This window comes from Haemorhous mexicanus, chromosome 18 (genome assembly GCF_027477595.1).
Source record: "Haemorhous mexicanus isolate bHaeMex1 chromosome 18, bHaeMex1.pri, whole genome shotgun sequence".
NCBI lineage: Eukaryota > Metazoa > Chordata > Aves > Passeriformes > Fringillidae > Haemorhous > Haemorhous mexicanus.
This window is the reverse complement of record NC_082358.1, coordinates 9,276,677-9,298,192: the sequence shown is the minus strand read 5'-3', so window position 1 is coordinate 9,298,192 and position 21,516 is coordinate 9,276,677. Positions and strand designations below refer to the sequence as shown.

Sequence of the window (21,516 nt, the reverse complement as noted above, 5' to 3'; positions counted from 1 at the left end):
AGACCCTGGGTTTGCAAGAGTCATAACCCCCAGGTTTAGGGGGATGTGGATCTGACCCTGGCAGTCACCTCATGGCCTCCAGCACCTTCTGTGGAAGCGCAGGCACAGGGCTGAGCTGCACATGGATTTGGGGATCCAGGGGAGTTAAACAGCCTTTCCAGTGCAGGAGCGTCAGCAGGAGCATCCCTTTCACACACTGAACTTGCTGTTCCAATTCCCTCCTTCAGTTTCTTGCAAAACACCTTATTCCCTTCTTCCCAGCCTGTCTGCCTGGCTGGAGGCATCCTACCTCACTTTGCCTTGGAGTTTCCATAGTTCATAAACTTGTGTTGGGGAAAATGATGCTGTTTGTAAAACACCACAAGCTGTTAAAATATTGCTTGTCATAATTATGGACCTGAGCCTACTTGTACAGCCTTGGCAGACATGCAGCCAGCTCAGTGTCCCTGGCTTAGAGGGAGAGATTTTTTTTACCTGTTAAATGTGAATTGCTCTGAAGGCATTAAAGCAAGTAGTGAATAAAAATCCTCTTTCTTTACAGGTCTTGTCAAAGCAGAGGACAAAGCAAAAGCTCATCGAGCCAAGAAGCTGGAGGGAAATGCCAACATGGAAGAGCTGAAAAAGAAACCTCCAGGAGTTGCTGTGAAGAAGGAAATGTCTGTGCATCCACCGGCAGGTGAGGCTGGTGGGGGCAAAGCACAGGCAGCAGCTCTGTGCAGTGTAGCTCCTTTTCTGTGCACTACCCCAAGCCTGCATGGCCCCTGCCTTCATGCCTCCATCCCCACCTTCACCTGCAGCTCGTGGTCCCCACACCCTCTTGGCCCAGCGGGTTGTTTGCTGGGGGAGTTTTCTGGCAGGTTTGTCAGGAGAAGCAGCAGAAATCAGAGGTAGGAGCACACAGCTCCTGCCCTTTTGAGATATAACACAGACGTGGAAACAGCCACTGCTGCTAAAATGTTGGTGCTGCCACAAATGACATACTGAGGGGCACCTTACCTTCAGTTCACTGCCAGGTCAGGTGATGGAAGTGCTGGGAGTTGAGAGCCAAATTTCACCTGGCTTCACTGTGAGTCAACATGTGACCCATGTGATGATGGCATTTTTCTAATATCATTCCTATGAATGACACTCTGGGCATTATTATGCCTTCCCTGAGCCTCGAGGTGTAGCCTACACCCAGCACAGGTTGCTTGCTTTCCCTGAGAGCTCTGACAGCAGGAGGAACGCAGGATGTGCAAGATAAACACAGCTGCAGTGCCTTGCACTGCTTTCAAATTCAAATAAACGGCTCTCTGATCTCACAGCCATGCAAGAGCATCCAAATAAACAGACTTGGCAGATTTTATTCAGCTCAGGCTTCCCTTGCTGGAAGGCCAGCACTGCTCTGCTGAGAACACGGTGTGAACTCTGGGCCAGGGAGCTGCTTTTGGCCCCACATATCTCTTATTTTGGGTTTTTTAAAGGCCAGTCACAGCCATTCAAATAAGCAGATGCCTGGAAGCCAGCAGTCCCCCAGCTTCCTCCGTGTCTGTCGGGAAGAGGATTGCCAGAGGAGCTTTCCAGGCACACGCCCGGATGGAGCTGAGACACTCACCTTTGTTTCACTCCCGCTAATTGTTTCATTTGGCAGGGGGAAGTTATTCCAAGCAGGGCAGGATCAGGTGGCTGGGGGCATCATCACCTTTTTATAACTCCCAGTGTGCAGGATACCAGAGTGGTTGGAAAGACCTGAGTCTTTCCTCAGGTCACCAGGTTTGGTAACTCCACATAAAATTGACCCAGTGACCCAGTTTACTTGGGCAGCTGCAGGAGAGTGGGAGAGGGAGAGCCGTTTTGGCTTTGCCTGGGAGAGCCTATCTCTTTTTTAATATCAGGAGCTTTCCCACTTCACTGCTTTTCAACTTCTCAAATCAAGCAGCCGAGGCAGGTTGGATGTAACACCTCTCTTCTCTCCCTCACCAGCAAACCCCGAGGACCAGTGGCAGCGGGAGATCAGTGAGAAGGGGGAAGTTTCCTGTCCAACCTGCAGTGTTATAACCAGGAAAACTATTGTGGGGCTCAAGAAACACATGGATGTCTGCCAGAAAGTAAGGCCTTGCTTTATTCAGTCAAACACATGGATTTTGGGGGGGAATGGATGTGTATGTTTGCCTCTCACAAATGTGCAGTGATGCTCCTAAAACCTTTCTCAACTGTGTTTGATAGAACACTTGTTGGTCATCTTCAGCTTGCTGGCTGGCTTGCATTGACCCAGAGGGATTTGGACACTAATTCTCAGCAATTCTGAATCCCTTTGCCCCAGTGTCTCAAGAGAGTCAGGTATTTCTAGTAGCTAAACAAATAGTTTTAAGGCTGGAGAGATTGTTGGGGTTGTCTCTAATCCGGCCTCCTCTGGAGCCCTGGCTGTGGGGTTTCACTGTGTGCTGTGCCTTGTATCAGACCAGATAAACTGGTTGCATGAGAGCGTGTCTCAGGAAGACTCTGAGCCTGAATGTGCTCAAGCAGGTTGTCAGAATGCAGGAGTTCAGTAATGGTGCAGTGAAAAATTGTCTCTGTGTCACACCACCATCCATCAGAGCGCAGGATTACATCTTCATCCGTCACCTGGCGGAGCCGTCGCCACAGAAAGCCAACATGGGATCGATGCCTCCTGCTTTGAAAATATGTGGCTGGGCTTTGATTCCACATTCATTTGCTGTAAATGCTTCCCCAGCCATTGCCTTGCTGTTTATACAGCAGTGGGAGGCTGCTCTCCCTCCAAACCCCATCCTACAGCAACACTGGGCAGAATCCTGCCGCCTCCTATATCCTCCTGGCCTCAGTGGAGTGGGGATCCTGGCCATCACTGGTCATATTTCCTCCGCTTTGGAGCATCTCCCAAGCCAGACTGGCTCTGTGCAGGCTGCACAGCCAGATGACCTGCTGAGCAGGGCTCTGCTGGAGCAGTCAGCAGTGTCTTCTCTGCTGGAAATATGCCAGCCCTATATTCAGCTGTAGATTTTGGGCTCCAGCCCTTGGAGTGGATGTTCTGTCACACTTCCCAAGAGGGAGAGTCCTTGCCAGAGCTGGCTGTGCTGCTCTGGGAGCTGGAAATCCAGGCAGGATAGTCCCTAAGCTCCAGGTGTGTGGACCAGAGGTCCAGCTCTCAGCATTCCATCTCTGAGATGAACCTGCGGCACAACCTTAGTGAGACCCTGCGGCTACAGCCATGTGGGATCCCTATCAGAGCCAGCCTGGGGTTGAGGCACCCCCTCTTTTTAATGACTGATATATTCCTTAGCTGGACAATAGGAAAAGGATGTGCAGGCTCTCAAAACTCTTATTAAAAAAAAGAGCAGTCTGCACTAAGCAGTCTGCTTTGTGACTTGTTTCCTTTGGTTTTGGAAAGGAATTAAGGGATGGAGAGGGTTGCAACGTGCTTGGGCCTGAAGGAGGCAAGGGCAGTTATATCCTCCTGGTATCCCTGGTGGGAGGGCTTGTTGGAATGTGAACATGGTGTTTTTAAGTGTTGACCAGAGGAGTAAATCCCAAGTTTGCTGCTAATGGCATCTAATGAGTGAAGGAGCTGTTAGCATCCACCTTGTTAGGGTGAAGTGCTTGGGTCTGGGACAAGATTAACTGATGGGAGTGCAGCTACTATGAGTCACTCCCAATTGACTACAGTGAGTCTATTCTTCATTTTCCCAGAGTTCCATAATGAGGAGAGATTTGCAGATCCATCTTCATTGCCTCTTCAGCTTTTAGTTCAGTCTTGCTTCACCTTCAGCACTCTCCCTTCAATCATCTGTCAGGGGAAGCAGGAATGACCACGGCTGGCCAGGCACTGGCTCCCTGTCGAGATACTCTGTCTCTTGGTGCCCAGAGCATGAACCTCCTGAATCAGTAGATTCTGGTCCCTGCCCCAGCAAAAGTCAAGATCTGATTCACCCACTGTGCAGGTGCCCCTTGTACCTCGGGGTGTGCAGTTAATGCATCTCCCCACACACTCAGGAGGCTGAGTTGGGTCAAACAGCTGGGCAATGAGAGGTAGAAAATATCTTCCTGTGATTGTGTCCCTCATTTCACACAGCTCAGGCACCCAGAAATTGCACTGTATGCCAGCATCTCTCTTACTTAACAGAACTGCAGAGCACAGTCCACTGGCATTGGTAGATCAAAGCTTCTTCTCTCTCTAACCCTTTAACAGGAAGAGTAAGACACCAGATCCAGATGTTTTCTGCCAGTGAGGCTTTAAATCTAAATCCAAAATGGAATGTTTTCCAAAAATTCGGGCATGTGGGTTCGATAACAGTATCCAGGACAACAGAGAGAACACTCTGAGCTGCAGGCAGGGCTTGGGATGGGAAACAGGGGTGCTGAGTTGCCTTCTGGGTCCCACCACTGGGTACTGCTGCAGCAACAGCCACCCATGGGGTTATTGACCAGCAGCAACAGCAGCCCTTGGAAGGATGTGGCCTGTCTGGTGACTCGCCTTTAATTCCTTCAGCTGCAGGATGCCTTGAAGTGTCAGCACTGCAAAAAGCAGTTCAAGTCCAAAGCTGGGCTGAATTACCACACCATGGCTGAACACGTCAGCAAGGTAAGGGAGCTGGGCTGTGCTCGTCCTGTGCCTCCTTTCTCCATGCAGGTGAGGAAGCCATCCATCAAAAGTCCTCTCTCCACGATCTTTGTAAAGGAGGGATCCACCTTTGGAGCATTTCACACACTGCTCAGCCTGGATGGTGGCCTTCCTCCTTCCTGCCAAGGAAAGCATTTCCTCCTCAGGTAGTGAGTTAGGCTCATGTTGATCCTGATAAGGAGAGCAGAGGACTGAAAAAATAAAACAGGGTTTCAGATCCCAACATGGGGAAGATCTGGTGAGTATGGTGAGGTGGATTTTGAGTGGCAAAGCTCTGCCTCCAAAAATGTGCCTGCAAATCTGGGACTGATGGGTTCTGCCTTGCACAAATCTCAAAATCTGGTCTTCAGCTCTTCAATATGCATGGGAGAAGCAGCCACAAAATTTATCATGAATAAATTTTGTACATCTCTGAGATACTAGGGCAAGGCATAACTACATTTCTACATGTCCCATGCTTACCAGTTGTGACTTGTCTTTTACCTGTGCCTTAATCTCCTGCTCTTCAGTCTTGCTGGTGAATCCTCTGTGCAGGAACTGCTCCTGGGTTTCTCAGCTGGCCCTTTGGGTGTAATCACAAGAAAGGCATGAGCAGATCCAGCACATACCAGCAAAGCAGTGGGAGATCCCGCTCTCCTAATGAGAGGTTCCCTCCAGCCCAGGGCAGCTCCCTGCAAGGCAGGGCTTTACCATCCATTCCTGGCACAGAGGACATGAGTAAATGGTTGACTCTGTCGCTTCTGTTACTTCCTTGTTTCCAGCCTGTTCCTGTGGAAACCGCTGGACTTGGTGAACAGGAAGAGCGGGAAAGGCTGAGGAAAGTGCTAAAGCAGATGGGAAAACTGAAATGCCCCAATGAGGTACGAGAACAATTCTTGTTTCTCGTTCTGTGAAAAAGTGGAAGGAGAGAGTCCCGTGCAGAAGGGGACATGTACTCTCCAGGCATCTCTTGGCATGTGCTCAACGTTTCCACCTTAGCTCAGCCATCCCAATCCCTGTCCCAGTGGCTCTGTGCACTCCAGCAACAGAACAGCCCTGCAGGAGGGGGGGCACAGGGCAGACTGAGGAGCGCTGGAGGGCAGGTTCTGCCTCCTGAGTTCAGGAAGGAGCACAACCTGTCCTGGGCACAGAATAAAACCAAACCAAACCACACCAAAACCAGAGCGAGCGGGTTGCAGACAAGTCACGAACAGGTAAGGGAGGCGTGTGGCAGAGGTTTGTCCCGCGGGTGCTTTGCTGTCTGTGCAGGCAGCCCCTCCTCAGTGCCTTCCCCTCCCGCTGCCTGCTGTGTGTCTGTCCAGAGAGCTCTGTCCGTGTGTTGGGGCAGGGAGTTCCAGGGCAGGGACAGCTCCTCCCATCCCTCCAAGGCATTGTCTGTTCTGCTTGTGCCTGGCTCTTTGGGAACTGTCAAATTCCCAGCACTTGGACAGGATGGGTTGGCAGAACTGCTCTTCAGAGTGGGCTCCTTGGGAATGTTCCTCCCTGGAGAAACAGCACCCCAACCTTTTCAGCGTGGCCACGTGAAACCCCAGCCCTCCTTAACCCTCCCCTTCTCCCCATCTCCATAGGGTTGCGTGGCCAACTTCTCCAGTCTGATGGGCTACCAGTACCACCAGAAGCGGTGTGGCAAGCAGCTTGCCGAGGCCGACAAGCCCGTGTTCAGCTGCCCACACTGTGGCAAGAAGTACAAATCCAAGGCTGGCCACGACTATCACGTGCGGTCAGAACACACGGCCTCGGTGAGCCCCCCGGAGGCCCCCGCAGCCCGAGGAGCGGGGCCATCCCCCCCCGGGGGGGACTGCAGAGCTGCGGAGCCCGTGGGCAGGACAGAGCCGGGCAGGGCCGGGCCGGGCAAGGCAGGTGCAGACGTCGGGGCCGGTGTTGTTTTCTCCCTCAAATCACCATGCACATGTGTTGTACCATGCAGTGTTGGGGGGAACAGGGTACACCTTCCTCCACCCCTCCAAAAATGCTGTTTTATGGGAGTGGTCAGCAGCATTCCCTTTCCCCAGTGCCCACAGGGCTTTGCTCCAGCCCACCCTGCATCTATGCTGTGCAGGAAAAGAAAACAGACCTCAGGCCGCTCCCTCAAAAGCGCCAGCTGCTTGCCAGTGCTGGGGTGGCAGGATCTATCCCTGGGGAGCATCCCTTTCTGTTCTGTTGATCCCTACTGACAGTGCATCCGACACTAATCACTCCCTAAATCTAATAACTGGAGACATTTATACACGTGGGAGCATGGAGGGACACAGTCTATGGCTGCTGCTGGGCTGAGGGAGGCGGGTGCTCCCCTTGCTCCCATGCTCCAGGGCAGGCACAAAGCAAGCCTGGAAAGACACAGCCCAAATCCCAGCATCCCCATCCTGGGGCTGGAGAGCTCGCTTGTTCTCTTGTCATGCCCTCCCTGACTCTGTCTCTCTTGCAGCCTCCGGAGGAGCCAGAGGTGAAGCCAGAGCCTGGTCCTGTAGAAGATTTTGAGAGGACCCCGAGCGGCCGCATCCGCCGGACGTCGGCCCAAGTCGCCGTCTTCCACCTCCAGGAGATAGCAGAGGATGAGCTGGCCAGGGATTGGACCAAAAGGAGGATGAAGGATGACCTGGTGCCTGAAACAAAGCGGGTGAGCAGCCTTTAGTTCTTTTGGTTTTGCACTAGCTGTAAACAGAGATCCCAGGATTCCAGCATGGCTCCAGCTGTACACGGAGATTCCAGGATTCCAGCCTGGCCCCAGCTGGTTGAGGGCTCACATGTCTCACTTGCTGTGCCTTAAATTAATTAGCTGTGATGGCAGATTTATTGCTGAAGAGCCCACCCAGTACAGGCTGAGCTGCTGTGGTCGGGAGGCTCCCAGCGGCAGGCAGCTGTGCCCTTTGGAGGAGGAGGTGCACTGGGAAGAGATCAAGGTCTGGCCCCGAGAGTGTTGGGGTGGGAGGTCATTTCTGGTCCATGCTGAGCAGGGAAGTAGAGGCTGGCAGCCAAGAGGAGCACGTGAAGAGAGCAGAAACCATCTCCCTTGGGCTGTCAGAGAGCAAAGATGCCCCAGGCAGAATTCCCTCCCTTCCATGTCTCTTCCTTAACTCCTGGGAGATGCTTTCCTGGGGGTAAAAGGCCTTCAGCATCCCAGAGTAGTACTGCTGGGAGCAGAGGAAGGCAGTGAGTGGAGGCAGAACTGAGCCCCCCAAGCTCCAGCAGCAATGCTGTGGGGTTTGCACAGGGTCCCTAAGACTTGAGCTTTTTGTAGGCATGGGAGTGAGTACACATTAAACCAAACCTCCCTTCTGCCTGTGGGAGGATGTGATTATTCCTGGGGGTGTACTAAAGCTAAAATTCCCTCAGGTATCCTCCTTCTGGACTGTAAAAGGAATGAAACAGCAGTAAATCATAAACCATTTCAGTGTAAAAGGGAAAAAAGAGAGGGAATAGGAGTTCTTTTTGTTTGCCAGGACTCAATGCAGAGTGCCTGCATGAGGTGCAGCCTGTTTCCTGAGCAGGTGACTCTGCAGATGGGTGCCAGGCCTGTTCCCTGCTCTGAAGAGTTGGGCATCTCTTGTCCAGTGCTCTGAAATTTACTCTGGCAAGATACTGGGCACATTGCAAAGATGAAAGTGAGGATCAGAGGGCAGCAGGACAGTGTGAACAGTCCCAGCCCAGAGGACCTACCCCAAGCCATGAGACCAGCCCAAGTCTCAGAGCCAGCTTGGACAAGTGATGGTGGTCACCCCAGGAAAAGGGGTGGCAGGAGAGCAGAGCTTGCACCAAAATGCCTTCCTGCTCCCACAGGCTGTCCCATGCTGTCCTGGCACCTGTGTGTGCTCAGCAGAAGTGCCACCATGGTCCTGCAGAGACCCCAGAGAAGCTAAGCCTGGCTCACCTCTTGTCTGCATGTGGTGGACAGCTGGAAAACCAGCCCAGAAAAAGACCAGCAGTTTCTTTACCCCCACTGGCATCCCAGTGAGGCACTGGCACAGAAGGGGATCCAGCTGCAGCACTGCTGTCCACCTTGGGGCAGAGCTGGGCATTTCAGGGCCAGAATGCTTGCAAACGTTTTATTTCACCAGTGCTTGGTGTTGCCATTGTTGGTTTCCAGATGACTTCAGCTGTAATGCATTAACTTTAAAAAACCAAGCCCAAAGTAGCTGTTTCATTTCAGATACTGTGTGAGAAGAGGTGTGCTGCTCTCTTTTCCCCTCTCCTGTCTCAGCTTTTGCAGTCTTCTCTTTGCACTTGGAATTGTTCCCTTTACTCATGACTTTGGGTATTTTCTTTTTGAATTGAAGGCCAGCCAGGACCGCAGGCCTGGACCAGGGGCACATGCTCAGGCTGACAAAGGCATTGTAAAGGTCCCAGCACTGGTGTAATTGCTCCATGAAGTGCTGGTGGGCTTTTTTAATGAGACATTTCTTGTGTTCAGAGTCTGATTGTTTAAGTTTAACTGAACCCCATCTCAGTGCTAAAAAGCAAAGAATTGCTGTGAGGCTGGCAGAAGCAGTTTTGCATTAAAGATGGGAAAGGGGGGAATTGGATCAGCTCCCAGATGCCAAACAAGGCTCTTGATTTGGAGGATCAAGAGACCTCAGGCCCTGCATGAAATCCCACATGGGTTTTGGAGGAAGTCAGTGTAGTGGGTGAATCCGTACATAGCCGTGCGAGTGCCTGTGGGTACGTCTTGCAGTGACTGTCACGTTCCCTTGACAACACTTCATAATCTCTTCAGTCTATGACATTTCTTCTTGATGAGCGATGCTGGGAGGAGGTGGGAGGCAGGTTCTGCCCAGGCAGGCTGGTGGGAGCTTGCTGACTTCAGCACGCTCTGAGCTGCTCTGCTCAGCCACGGTTTGCATTGCTCAGGACTGCTTTGCCTTTACAAGTTGGTTCAGTTCAGGGGTAGAAAGAAACCTCCCAGCAAGTGCCCAATTTGACCTCATTATGGCCCCAAAACAGAACTGCCTGTGGGACAGCCTTGTGCCGCATGGAATGCTCAGAGCAGCCAGCAGTGTCCCCATGCCACCACTCCACCGAGTGCATGTGGTGGCCCTCCCTGAAGGAGCTGACAGCCCAGAGCCACTGGAGCAGCAGGAAGATAAACACCAGTTCACCTTGACCAAGGCACTGGGACTGGTGGGAACTGATGGAATTCCCAGAAAAGTCACCACACCACCACCGCCTCTTCTTCCCCCTGAGTCATGCCCAGCCTTCGGGAGTACACTGCTGGGCCTGTATGGCTTTTTTTACACTGGACATGGAGAGAAGTGGGATGTCAGGGATCAGCAGCAGATGGCAGCTGCTCCCTCACCTTTTCAGCAAGCCCTAGAGATTTCCAGGATTCCAGAGGGACAGATGCTTCCCACCTCAGGTCTGTAGCCAGAAGTGGACAGATACACCCAAACTTGCTGCAACACAGGACAAGCTCCATCCCTGAACTCTCCAGTTGCAGCAGTCAGTGTGGATTTCAAGGAAGCTGATGAAGAAAGCCACCCTCTCCATCCCTTTTCCAGGCAGCAAGACCTTTTCCCAGGGGAAGGCACAAGCCGAGGGGACACAGGGGTTCTCAGCCCCACTGCAGCCCCTGCTCTGTGGCCACGTGGCAGCTGGTCCCAGCCGGGGAGAGGGATAGAGGGATGCTGGCTTTGGATCCCGTTGGTGGCCTGCGCTGGGATGCGTTCGCCTTTCCCCGGGAGGATGGATTCCTTCACACCAAAGCAATGGCATCAGAATAAACGATTGCTGCTCCATCCCAGGCCCTGCGCTGCCTTCGGTCTCTGCTAACCAAATCCAGCATTTCTAAATATACACTGGAGTCTTATTTTCTCGCTCCGATCTTTATTTGCCTCCAGATAAGCTGAAACAGATGGGGTGTTTCACAACAGCCGCTTGCTGGGGATGTCAGATGGGGAAGGGCACACCCCTGCTGCTTTTCTGGGAAAAATCCCCTCCGCAGAAGCTCCGTGAAGATGATGCCGACCCTCCTCAGGCCTTTACTGGGGCTGTCGCCTGGCCATGAGCAGCCTTGAGGCTGCAGGTTCCCAGCTCATGGCAGTGGGCTCTGGGATGTAGGGGGGGATGAGAAACAACCTCCTTGAGCAGAGGGAAGAGACATCTAAGAGGCAGAAGGGGAGAAAATGCTGTGGATATTCCACTGTTTCAGAGTGTGACACTTTCTTGGCAGAGCTTGAGGTGGGGTTCTTTGCTTCAAGGTGCTGGAGGTTGTGCTGGACTCTTGCAGCCCAGGCAGGAGCTGTGCCACACAGGGAGGGATGCAGAGCTCCACTGTGGGATACATGGACACTCCATTTGCCTCCCCACAGCTCGGAGTCTCAGTGGAATAGGTGCAGCCATGGAGTCTGCACATCCCTGTGGAGTGTGGTGCTGTGAGGTGCCAGGGATCTGGAGCAAGGGGCAGCCATAGGCCAGTCATAAAGCTAAAGGGGAAAAGTCATCTGCAGGCTTGAGGTTTTATACTGGAACCAGGATAAATTCCAGAGCAGAAGAGGCTGGCTTGGGTTTGTCCCCCAAAACAATGGCCCTGCAATGCAGGCAGGAGCCAGGCTGAGCCCTGCGGACTCATGGCACTGGGGGCCAAACCGGATCCCAGCTCCAGCTGTGGGGCCGAGTCCATCCTTCCTCCCCTTGCTCAGCAGACCCTCCAGTGGGACCTGGCTGCTGCCCAGCACCCCTGGGTGCATTTTGCCTTCACAGCATCACCCACAACTTCCACAGGATGAAGGGAGAACTGTACCTTGTGCTGGGGACCTGGTGAGGCTTCAGGGGCACTCGTCAGCTGAGACGTCCTGCATGGTTCTCATTTACTGTGATATATTTTGGGGAAGGGGAGAGCTGTCTAGGGAACAGAGAGGATTGAAATATTAAAGTTAATTAAATAAAACCATCAGTCAAAGGAAACAAACCTTCCCAGCCCAGCATCCTTCGACTGTTCAGAAGAGATGGGCTGTAGCCAAAACCAGTTGTAGTCGTTTAATGATTTGGCCATGAAAATTTTCACTTACAGGCTGTTTGAGGAAAATAAATGGAAAAGAAAAAAAAATATAAAATATTCCATGCCTGGGGCTCCCTCTTAATAGAGACATAAAGATGACTTTGACATTCCCAGAACCGCAGCGCCCTGGGAAGACATGGGATTTGCATGTTATTGTGCAGGACTGTTGGAGGAGAGCAGGGAGGGATTTTTCTCTGGAGTGGGAAAGCAGAGCAGCAGAGTCCACATCTCTGAACATCCCCCCTCGCCTCCTCCCCGGGGACAGGCAGAGGGAGAGGTTGTTGCTGGGGCTGTGTGCGGTTACCATTAATGTTTGCTCATTCATGAGATTGATTGGGTTTTAATTATGGAGGCTGTTTGGCATCCTGGCTCTTAGTATCAATGGCAAAAAGGGACTCCTGTGTTCTACCCTGGAGGTGGCATTGCCTTCCCTGGGCTGGGGACCAAGCTCTTGGTAGATGCACCATCCCAGAGCTTCAAAGAGCTCTGCTGGCATCTCCCCCAGCTGCAAAGCACGACAGAATTGCAGCACTGGGGCTCGGGGGAGTTTTCCACATCCACATCCGTCCTTAGCAGTGTTCACAGCGCTGTTTCGCAAGGCCCTGTGCCCCTGCCCCTCACATGGAGCCCAGTGCTCCCTGACCCAGCCGTGCCCTGCCACGTGCCAAGGGGAGGGCTGCAGGGGCACATGGATCACTTCAATTTGGGCGGAAAGGAGGGGCTGGCATCTGAGCCTTCAACATCCGAGCTTCCCTTTGCAGGGAGGTTTGGGAACAGCTGGGGCAAGCCGGCCAAATGCAGATTTGCAGCTTTATCAGCATGCTCAGGAAAAGTCACAGCTGGAAAAGAAATCTAGCCAGCTTCCTTTTGCCTCCAGACCACCAGCTCTGGGACCTCAGGGAATGTTTGGCCTGGGTTTGCACCTCTGCAAGCACCTTGTGGCTGTGCATCCTCTCCATCCAGCATGGATGCAGGGGTGCAGTTGGGTCCTGTGCTCAGAGGTGCCCATGGAGAGTGGCAGGTGCTCAGGTACCCACACCTGCACCGTGCCATCTGTGGGCTCACCCAGCATTGCTCCCGCTCGGAAGGTTTGCGTCTCGGAACCAAAACAACATCCACTGCTCTAGCAGAGCTCACCAGGCCGGGCTGGGAGTTATGCTGGTGTGGTTGTGCAGCACAGTGTCCCCTGCAGACCTTGGCACGGTGGCTCAGTGTCAGGCTGGGACCAGCCCTGCAGGTAGGGCCAGGCACAGTGGCTGGGAGGCCCGGAGATGCCTGGAGCTGCCTCAGCTGCCTTGGCTTGTGCTGAACAGGCAGAACTGGAGCTGGGAAGGCCAGCCTGCTATGCTAACCCTCAAAGTCGCTAATAAAGCGCTAATTAAAAGCACTTGGAAGGAGCAGCCCTGCCAGAAGGAGAGGCAGAGACACAAGAGCCTTTCATTGTTTAACGGGTTGTGCCCATTCATCCATGGAAGGCAGCCACGGAGGCCCCTGGCCCCTCTGCCCAGTGTGCAGGGTTGTTTATTCCCCTGCTTATAAAACATGGCAGAAGGGCTGTGCTGACACCGTGCACCAAAAAGGCTGAGTCCAGTCCTGGCCCTGTGGGCATGGAGCTGGGAGCAGGAGCCTCTCCTCTCCTGCTTGCCAGGGACTCCTCGCTGGTGGCAGGGCAGTGGGCAGAGCCACCTCCCTGCTCTGCGGTGCCCAGGGGGAGAGTGGCATCTCAGGAAGCCTCCCAAGTGGTTTTCAGCTCCTATTCACTTCAGAGCAGGGCAAGACCCGTGTGAAGAGGCAGGACCATGGAGTGGGCTGGGGTGTGCAGCTCTGCTAATCAACTGCTATTGTTCACAGCTCAATTACACCCGGCCAGGGCTTCCAAAGCTCAATCCCAGGCTGCTGGAAAACTGGAAGAATGAAGTGAAGGAGAAGGGCCGCATCAACTGTCCTAACAACGTAAGGATTGTCTGTTCTTCTGGGGGCTGGCTGCTCTCCATCTGCAGGAGGAAGGAGGAGTTTTTTGGGCAGAAACCCACCAAAAATAGTTCTTATTGGTCCCCTGATCACAGCTATGCTCAGACACTCATTTCACCTCCTTTCCCTGAGCTTGCTGCTGTGTCTGCCTAAAGCATGTCCCACCTTTGTGATCTTCCTTGTGTGCTCAAGCCACCAGGCTTGGGGACAGGGCCACCCTTGGGCTGACAGTGCAGTGTTGCCCAATTTGAGCTCTGGAGCTGCCTTTGGGAAGCTCCCAAGATCCTGACAGGGTGAAGGCTGTACATCCTGCACAGCCTTTTGATGCAGAGAACCTGCTTTTCCCAGAGTTAAACAAAGAGAGATTTAAGCCAAGCTTTTTAAAGCCCTGTGACAAGCACAGACCTCAGGGCTTGGTGCGTGTGCCTCACCTCCCTGTGAAACACAGCCTTGGCCCGAGCTGACAGAGAGGTGAACCCCACCCTGGTGCTGAGCCTGGATTTATCGTCCCAAACAAAGCCTTGCTAATGGGAGTTCTGAAGGAGGCAGTTCCCACCAGGCCAGGGGAGCCGGGCTGGCTAATTAATGTCATACACAGGCACTTGGAAAAGACGTTGCTCAGAAACTGGTCATGCTGCTGCCTGGGTGATTTCTCCTCTCCGTTAAGCCTCTGCTGTGGCTCCAAGAGCTCCTGTAGCCCAGCGGGACCTCCCGACAGCTCACAAATGTAGGTTTTCCACAGAGACATTCAGGGGAGATGTTTCTCAGCCCTTTGCAGAGGGATGTGGCCACATGACTCCCATTAGCACTAATGGGAAACGTGTGACCAGAGCCCTGGGCGCCTTGCAGAGCATTAACCTCACACTGCTCAGCCTGGGCCAGTGGCCGTGCTGGCTCAACAGGCTCCTGGCCACAGCTCAGAGGAAGGCAGGGGATGAGGGGGATCATGTCTAACCCTGCTTTGTTTTTTCCTGCAGTGCTGTGAAGCCATTTACTCCAGTGTCTCGGGGCTGAAAGCTCACCTGGCCAACTGCAACAAGGTAGGTCCTGCCTTTTACACCCTTTTCTCAGAGGTGGCTTTGGTGTTGGGTTTTCTCTTCCCCACCAGCTTGTTTGGAAGGAGCAAGGCAAGGGACAATGGCACAGGTTAAAGGATGGTGGCTGCTGGAGGTCTGGCTGGCAGTGCTGCTCCAAGTGAATTGTCACTAGGCAGATGGAGGCAGAGGGGCTTGAGCTGAGTACATGGGATGGAGGGGATGTAGCTGCTATTCCAGTTATGCAGAAAAGGTCCCACAACACAGGCTTCTCACCCAAGCCCAGAACTCTGACACACAAAGTGTCATGAGGAGCTCCAGACACACTTGAACCCACAGCAGTCCTCCTGCCTCGTGTCCTCCTGTCCCACAGCAGCCCCTGCCCAGCTGGTCCCTGCAGCACCTGGATCATTCACAAGCCCTTGGCTAAGCAGCATGGCCAGCATGTCTCACAACCACGCATCAGCCACAGCAGCTCAGAGCCAAGGAGCTGGGTGCTGGAAACTGAATGTTTCCTGAGGCAGGTGGGAATCAGGAGTCTTCTCCCATCAATTTGGGCAGCCCTACAGCCCCTCTGGAAGCCCAGCTGGAGGGATGCTGGTGTGGTGTCTCCTGGGATAAGCTGAGGCTGGAAGAGGTAGCTGGTCCGTGCAGAGACCAGTGCCCTCCCACTGGATGTATGGAGCATTCCTGAGCTCCAGTGCCCTGCAGCTGCCCCGGGAGGGGATCAGGAGCTCTGTGTAGGTCCCTCAAATTGGAACCAAGTAAGAGCTGCTAAAGCTTTATACCCTGAAACATTTCCAGCTGCAGCTTCCATTGAATGGAGCTTCCAGGAGGCAGCTCCAATACATACCCCGTGGTTATTAAAAACACCAACTCCTGCACTCCTCCAGCGCTAGCTGGAACTGCAGCCCTTAATGAGATCATTTAGAAAATGGGCTGCAGAGATCCGGCAGGAGAAGCTGGATTTATGCAGGATAAAAGAGCAAACACAGAAGACTAGGACAGCTCCTTCTCTGAGAGAAAATGGAGCTGGTTTCTGGTTGGTTCCATGCACAGGAAGCAGCCAAGATCTGCATGAACATTTCCATGAACTACAGAGCTGCACCCTCTGGATCTGGTACAGCTGGGCCCAGGTACTGGGAGTCAGCAACGGGGACTTGCTCTGTGACCCCCACACTGCCATCAGCAGGATTCTTCCCCTTAGGGAGGAGGATTTACTTTGAATACATGTGCCAACAAATTTGGCATAAATAAATCACAGCCCCCCAGGACTGGTCTGTGATTCCCACTGTAAAATCCTGCAGAACTGGTTGCAATAGAGCCTTAGCAAGAGCAGAGGCTGCTCCCAGGCAGCACCCCATCCTCAGTGGGGATTGATGCACCAGCATGATTTTGCACAAGGATTCCTGAAGCCAGGCCTGTCCTCTCCCGAAATGAGAGACCTGTCTGACTCAAGATTTACAGCTATAGAGAAATTCCCAGGGAGGAAATATATGGCCCAGAGGGGCCCATCCATAACTCCCTCGTCAATAGAGAGCACATTATCTCCCACGTGCCATGACCTGCAGCAGAGCCAGGAGATCTGTCAAACCACCAGGGCGCTGGTGACAGGAATCCAGCACTCACCCTGGCTCTTTGACAATTTAACAGGAAAATTAGGTGAGTGTTGGACATAAATCTGATGGTGGCTCAGTCCCAGGGGATCACAGATCTGCTGATAGTGAGGACAGGGAGCAATGGCCCCATCACCTGATGTTGGGGACACACAGGCAGCAGCATGAGTGGCATGGACTGAAACTCAGAAAGAGGATGTGGCTGTGAGCTCCTGGCCCAGCACCGAGACTGGCAGAGATGAGTTCAGACATGAGTGTCTGAACCAGCTGTGTCTGTTTATTTTGTGTCACTTTGAGGTCATGGGAGGGTCAGGGCCAGGGGAGGGCCACCCCTTGGGGTGCTTTGGGCTCTGCAGGAGCTGCTATGTCTTGCAGGGGGACCACTCAGTGGGCAAGTACCGCTGCCTCCTGTGCCAGAAGGAGTTCAGCTCCGAGAGTGGCGTCAAGTACCACATCATCAAGGCTCATTCGGAGGTAAGGAAACAGCTGGAGCTGGGCTGGTCCCTGCTCTGACACACACATCCTTGGGCTGTCCCTTTCCTTCCATCCATCCATCCATCCATCCATCCATCCATCCATCCATCCATCCATCCATCCATCCATCCATCCATCCATCCATCCGTTAAGAGCAGAGCTGAGTAACAGCTCCCAGTCAGCCTGGAGGGTTCTTCCCTGTCCCCCTTGGTGTCCCTGACATTGCAGCAGCTCAGCCTGAGCAGTTTGACCTCAGAGAGATGATGCCAGTAGGGTGAGGGGTGGGCCAGGCTCGGGGTGTATGTGCTGGTGCTGGTACTGGTGCCAGTGCCTGCCCCCAGGACTGTCACTAACCTCCGTGTCACCCCACGGACACAGAACTGGTTCCGAACCTCCTCAGAGGCCAGCCGGAAAAAGAAAAACAGGGAACAGCTTTCTTCCAGCAAAGAGGAGAAAAAGAAAAGCACAAACGGGAAGAAAAGGGGGAGAAAACCCAAGGAGAGGCCTCCGGAAATGTCCCCGAAGGGCAGAGAGAGCGTGGCAGCAAAGACTAATCACAAGAAAACCCTCGAGCACTGGGAAGGCTCCCGGGGCAGCCCTGAGGGGGACGAACTCTCCCTCAAGCCCCCGAGCCAGCGGAAGGGAGGAGCCAGCAAGATGCCCGAGAAATGAGCGGCTCAGAGACTTGTCTCCGAGGATTCGTTTACAGCCCAGGGTAACAGGGTGGGGGTCTCTCCCAGTTTTATGTCCCCTCCTCCCCATCCCACCTCCCCTTGCCCCACCCTCCTCTCACCCTCTTTTTATAAAAAGAAAGAAAAAAAAAAAAAAAGAAAAAAAAAAAAAGACAGAAAATACCAGTTAACCACTTTAAACAAATCACGGACCTTGTTTCACACTGGAAAACAAACAGGATCAAGGAAGCTGGAACGTTCTCCACCCCCTGCCCATGTACATACCCCTCGGTGGGGCCCCGCTGCCTCCCCCGGCCCGTGGTTCCCCTCCCCTGCGCCAACCTGGCGACGCTTGAGCGAAAGAGAAGTGCAATAGCAGCGGGGTCCCGTGGGCAGGGACCCTCCCCAGCGGCTCCGTGCCGCTCCGGGGGGAGCTGCCCAGCTGTCCGGCGGCCTCCCAGCTCCGGGGTGATGTTTCCAAAGATGTTTGACCCGGTCGGGCGGGGGATGCTGCGGTGCAGGGGAGTTGGCAGCGCATTCCCTGCAGCCGTGGGTCGAGGGGGAAGGTGCCGGGCAGGGAGCGGCTCTGGGGGCTCGGCAGGGTTTGTCTGCCTGGTGCGAGGCACGGGCAGAGCAGGGAGCAAGGAGCGGGACACGAGCTGGCGGTGTGGCAGGTGTGAGCAGGAGAGGGGGTGCTCTGTGGCTGGTCAGGCTGGAGGGTTCAATGGGAAGTTGTGGGAATGCTGTGGGCACCGTGGAGAGTGGCAGTGCAGCCGTGGTGAGGGAGCTGTGCCTCGGTGCTCGGGTTGTGTTTGCCGGGCCTGGAGTGCTGTGATGGCAGAGACACGATGGCAGTGCCAGTGTCAGGGGGAGATGTCAGCCCCCCGGCCTGGGGGCATCCAAAGGTGATTCAGGGTCCCACTGTGCTCCATCCCGATGGTGCCGATCACCCAGGAGGGAGGAATGGAGTCTCGGTCCCCCAGCTGTGGCCACAGGAGGTGTGTAACAGGGATGGGGGCAGCATAGAGAGACAATCATGGGTCCTGCTGTAGGATGAGCCCAGTTGCTGCCCAGGCACCTCACATTCCCCTTGTCCTTTTGGGCTGTGACCCACCATAGGAGGAGTCTCTGCTTCCAAAGATGCATCTGAGCCCCTGACCACCCTCCTCAGGGTGGCAGGTCCCTGTGGTGCCATCCCTGATTGTGCTCTTCCCTGGAGCTCTTCTTTGCTCCTGTGCTGACACTGTCATCACACCTGGCTCCAGCCTGGGGGAGCCATCCCTGGACCGGGGTGTGCCCGTCTCCAGACAAAACCAGGCTACCTCGGTCCTTGGGAAATGGGCACGTTTCCTCTCAGTAGCACAACAGAAAACCTTAAATTGATTTTTCCCCTATGCAGAGCCAGGAAAGAGGCATCAGAGGGGGAGCTTCTGCTTTTGCTTTAATCAATTCAAACCTCAGTCCTCGCTTTCCTTCACTGCTCCTTGTCGCCCACCAGAGGCTCGGTGTCTTTCCCTGCTGTGAGCAGCAGCTCAGTCACAATTAACATCCTCCACTGGCAGGTTACTCCAGCCAGGGAGGGAGGACAGTGGTGGCTGAAGCCAGGGTGGCTTCTCAGGGAGCCAGGGCTCCTGCTCTGTCCACAGCTCTGGCACCTGGATCCACCCTCTGCATTGCCCAGCGAGCTGGGCACGTGCCTGTGGCTGAGGGAACTGCCTGAGCATTGCTGGCTGTGCTGGGCCTCGAGGCAATTAGTGAGAAAGCTTAATTAGTCACTGCAGCTCAGCCTGGTCGCTGCTTGCAGTTCATCAGATCGTGTTTGGATGGTGTCACTGGGGTAGCTCTGCCTCCCTGGGGAGCGGGGAGAGCTTTGGGAGCTGTAGGATAGCTTGGAACAGCTCACAGGCAGCAGCAGGAAGGGGAGCACAGGCAGAGCTGTGGGCCTGGCACTGAAATCTCTGTGAGGGTGCAGAGGGAGCCTCTGGATCCCAAAATCATGTCCTGCCATGGAGGAAAGTCCCCAGGAAAGCTCCATGTCCCGGCCTAGGGAAGGGAGATCTGGGTAGCCCTGGCTGCTGGCTTGGATGGTCACCACACAATCCTCACTGTCTCCCCTTGGGCATGTCCTGGGACTCTGTTCTCATTAACATACAATTAATTGGCTTCTCATTGATTAAATTAACTGGCAGCACTGTGCTCCACAGGCGGGGAGCCCTGGGAGCTGCTCAGGGCAGGGTAGACAGGGGAAAGGGCCAGCTCAGGGGGTCATTGTGAGGACCAGATTAAAATCCACCTCTGCTTCCATAATGAGTGTCTGGCAGGAGCATGGACAGCTGCAGTGGCCTCACAGAGTGACACCAGCCAGGAGGGGACCCCAGGGACCATCTGGGGTCTCAGGGCAGGCAGTGGGAGCACCGGTCCTGGTGCTGGGACTGTCCCTGTCACCCTCAGAGGACTCACAGCCCCAGTGAGGGCAGCACCATGGTCAGGAGGGAATGTCTATGAGAAAGTGAAAACTTCAGGGTTTTTCTGCCCCAAAAAAAGGTGTTTTCCCCACTAGTCATCACTCAGAGAGGAACATGTTCCCCCCCCTACACCTTCTCCATGAGACATCCTTTACTTTCCTGCTTGTCCAGGGAAAGTTTCAGAGCAATGCTGGGATCACCAGCACCTGCCAGTGCCACAACAGGTGGGCAGGCAGGGCCAAGTGACACCATATTGTCACTGCTGGGGGCCAGTAGGTTGCGCCCCTTCAGGTGCTCCCAGCAAGGCAGTGCCAGAGGGGAAATCACCTTGATCCAGAGGGACAAGCAGAGGCTGTGGGACCAGATGGGGGACAAGTTGTCCTGTCCCCTTCCATCCCATCACCTGTGGGATTTGGGGATTTTGTCACCCTGGACACTGTGACACTGTGGTCCTGCATCTCCACTGTTGGGGAAACCCACCATCCCATCACCCCTGTCCCCAAGGAAGGGGTTAAACCTCCATGGGAGCAGGCATGGGCTGCAAGCCTGTGGGAAGTAATGGAAAGCTTGGATCGTGGGGAGCTGGGGAACCCTTGGCACCAACACCCGCCCTGGTGAGGTTGGCTGTGTCACACCAGCTCTAGCCACAGTGGATGGAGCTGCCTGAGCCTGGAGCATCTCCCACCCCCAGGAACCTTGAGAGCATTTTGTTCTTTTCTTTCTCTCCTCGTGACACCCTTCCCACGGCATATCCAAATGTTTCTCGTTGATGCCAGTTATTAGTGCATAAGTGTATTTTGGGGAAAAAATTAAAACAGAAAAAAAAAAACACAAAAAAGAAAAAAAATTTTCAATTTATCACTTGTAACCATATATATAAATATATAAATATATATATTAAAAAGTGTTTATTTGCAAAAAATAAAATTGTTTTAACGGTAAACTATCTTATAATAAACTCCCGATTTGTGATGATCTGTTCTTTTGTTAATCATTGACAAATCCTCAGTTGGAGAGTACTGTCCGAGCAGCTCCGAGCAGCCGAGCAGCGCCGAGGCGCTCCCTGTACTGTATGTATGAAACAGCTGTATCGAATAAATGGTTATTGATTTTTTATTTGCACTGTCAGCACCGTTATTGGGCACTTTGATGGGAGGGTTGGACATGGGATCTAGGGGGTTTGGATTTGTCCTTCCTGGCAGTGGCTGAGAGGATGCCCCCAGCTGCTGAGGATGCAGTGCGTGGTCACCAACCCAGGAGTCCCCCCAAAACCAGGATGGGGACGGTGAGGACTGGTGGTGTTTGGCACAGCCAGCACTCCTGGTGCCACCAGGGAGACCCCAATGCCCACAGCCCAAAGCCCCCCACTCCCATGGTAGAAATCCCCCTAAAGCTGTTTCCAATCCACCCATCCCATCAGCAGCATCCAGCGTGTCCTGGCCCCGGTGGCCACATCCAGCCCAGGACTTCTCCACCCTGGGGAGCTCTGCACGACCCGGGGCCACCCCCCGGCTCTCCCAGCGTGGGAATAAATCCTGTTCTGCTCCCTAATGGCTTTTTTGGCACCGAACCCAAGGCAGGGACAGATTTAGACTGATCTCGCTGCTGGCTGAGAGCGCAGCCTTTCCCCGCGGGCGCTCTCGCCTCCCCAAGGACGGGAGGGGACCCCGGGAGCG

General features: G+C 54.0%; 1 protein-coding gene across 5 annotated transcripts in view; it reads left to right on the top strand.

Moving 5' to 3' along the window:
• Window positions 1–20,956, top strand: part of ZNF512B (zinc finger protein 512B) — a 30,149-nt gene extending 9,193 nt beyond the window's left edge. For 2 of the 5 annotated variants that reach the window (XM_059862316.1, XM_059862317.1), the window contains exons 8-17: window positions 542–676; window positions 1,963–2,087; window positions 4,487–4,579; window positions 5,380–5,478; window positions 6,187–6,474; window positions 7,044–7,235; window positions 13,461–13,562; window positions 14,558–14,620; window positions 16,606–16,704; window positions 17,083–20,956. In XM_059862316.1, coding sequence (XP_059718299.1) covers window positions 542–676; window positions 1,963–2,087; window positions 4,487–4,579; window positions 5,380–5,478; window positions 6,187–6,474; window positions 7,044–7,235; window positions 13,461–13,562; window positions 14,558–14,620; window positions 16,606–16,704; window positions 17,083–17,376 — 1,490 coding nt within the window. In that variant the 3' untranslated portion in view covers window positions 17,377–20,956. Of the gene's footprint in view, window positions 1–541; window positions 677–1,962; window positions 2,088–4,486; window positions 4,580–5,379; window positions 5,479–6,186; window positions 6,475–7,043; window positions 7,236–9,556; window positions 10,419–13,460; window positions 13,563–14,557; window positions 14,621–16,605; window positions 16,705–17,082 lie in introns of those variants that run through there. The other 3 variants (XM_059862320.1, XM_059862319.1, XM_059862321.1) reach the window with 3 other exon arrangements.
• The last annotated feature ends 560 nt before the right edge of the window (window positions 20,957–21,516 follow it).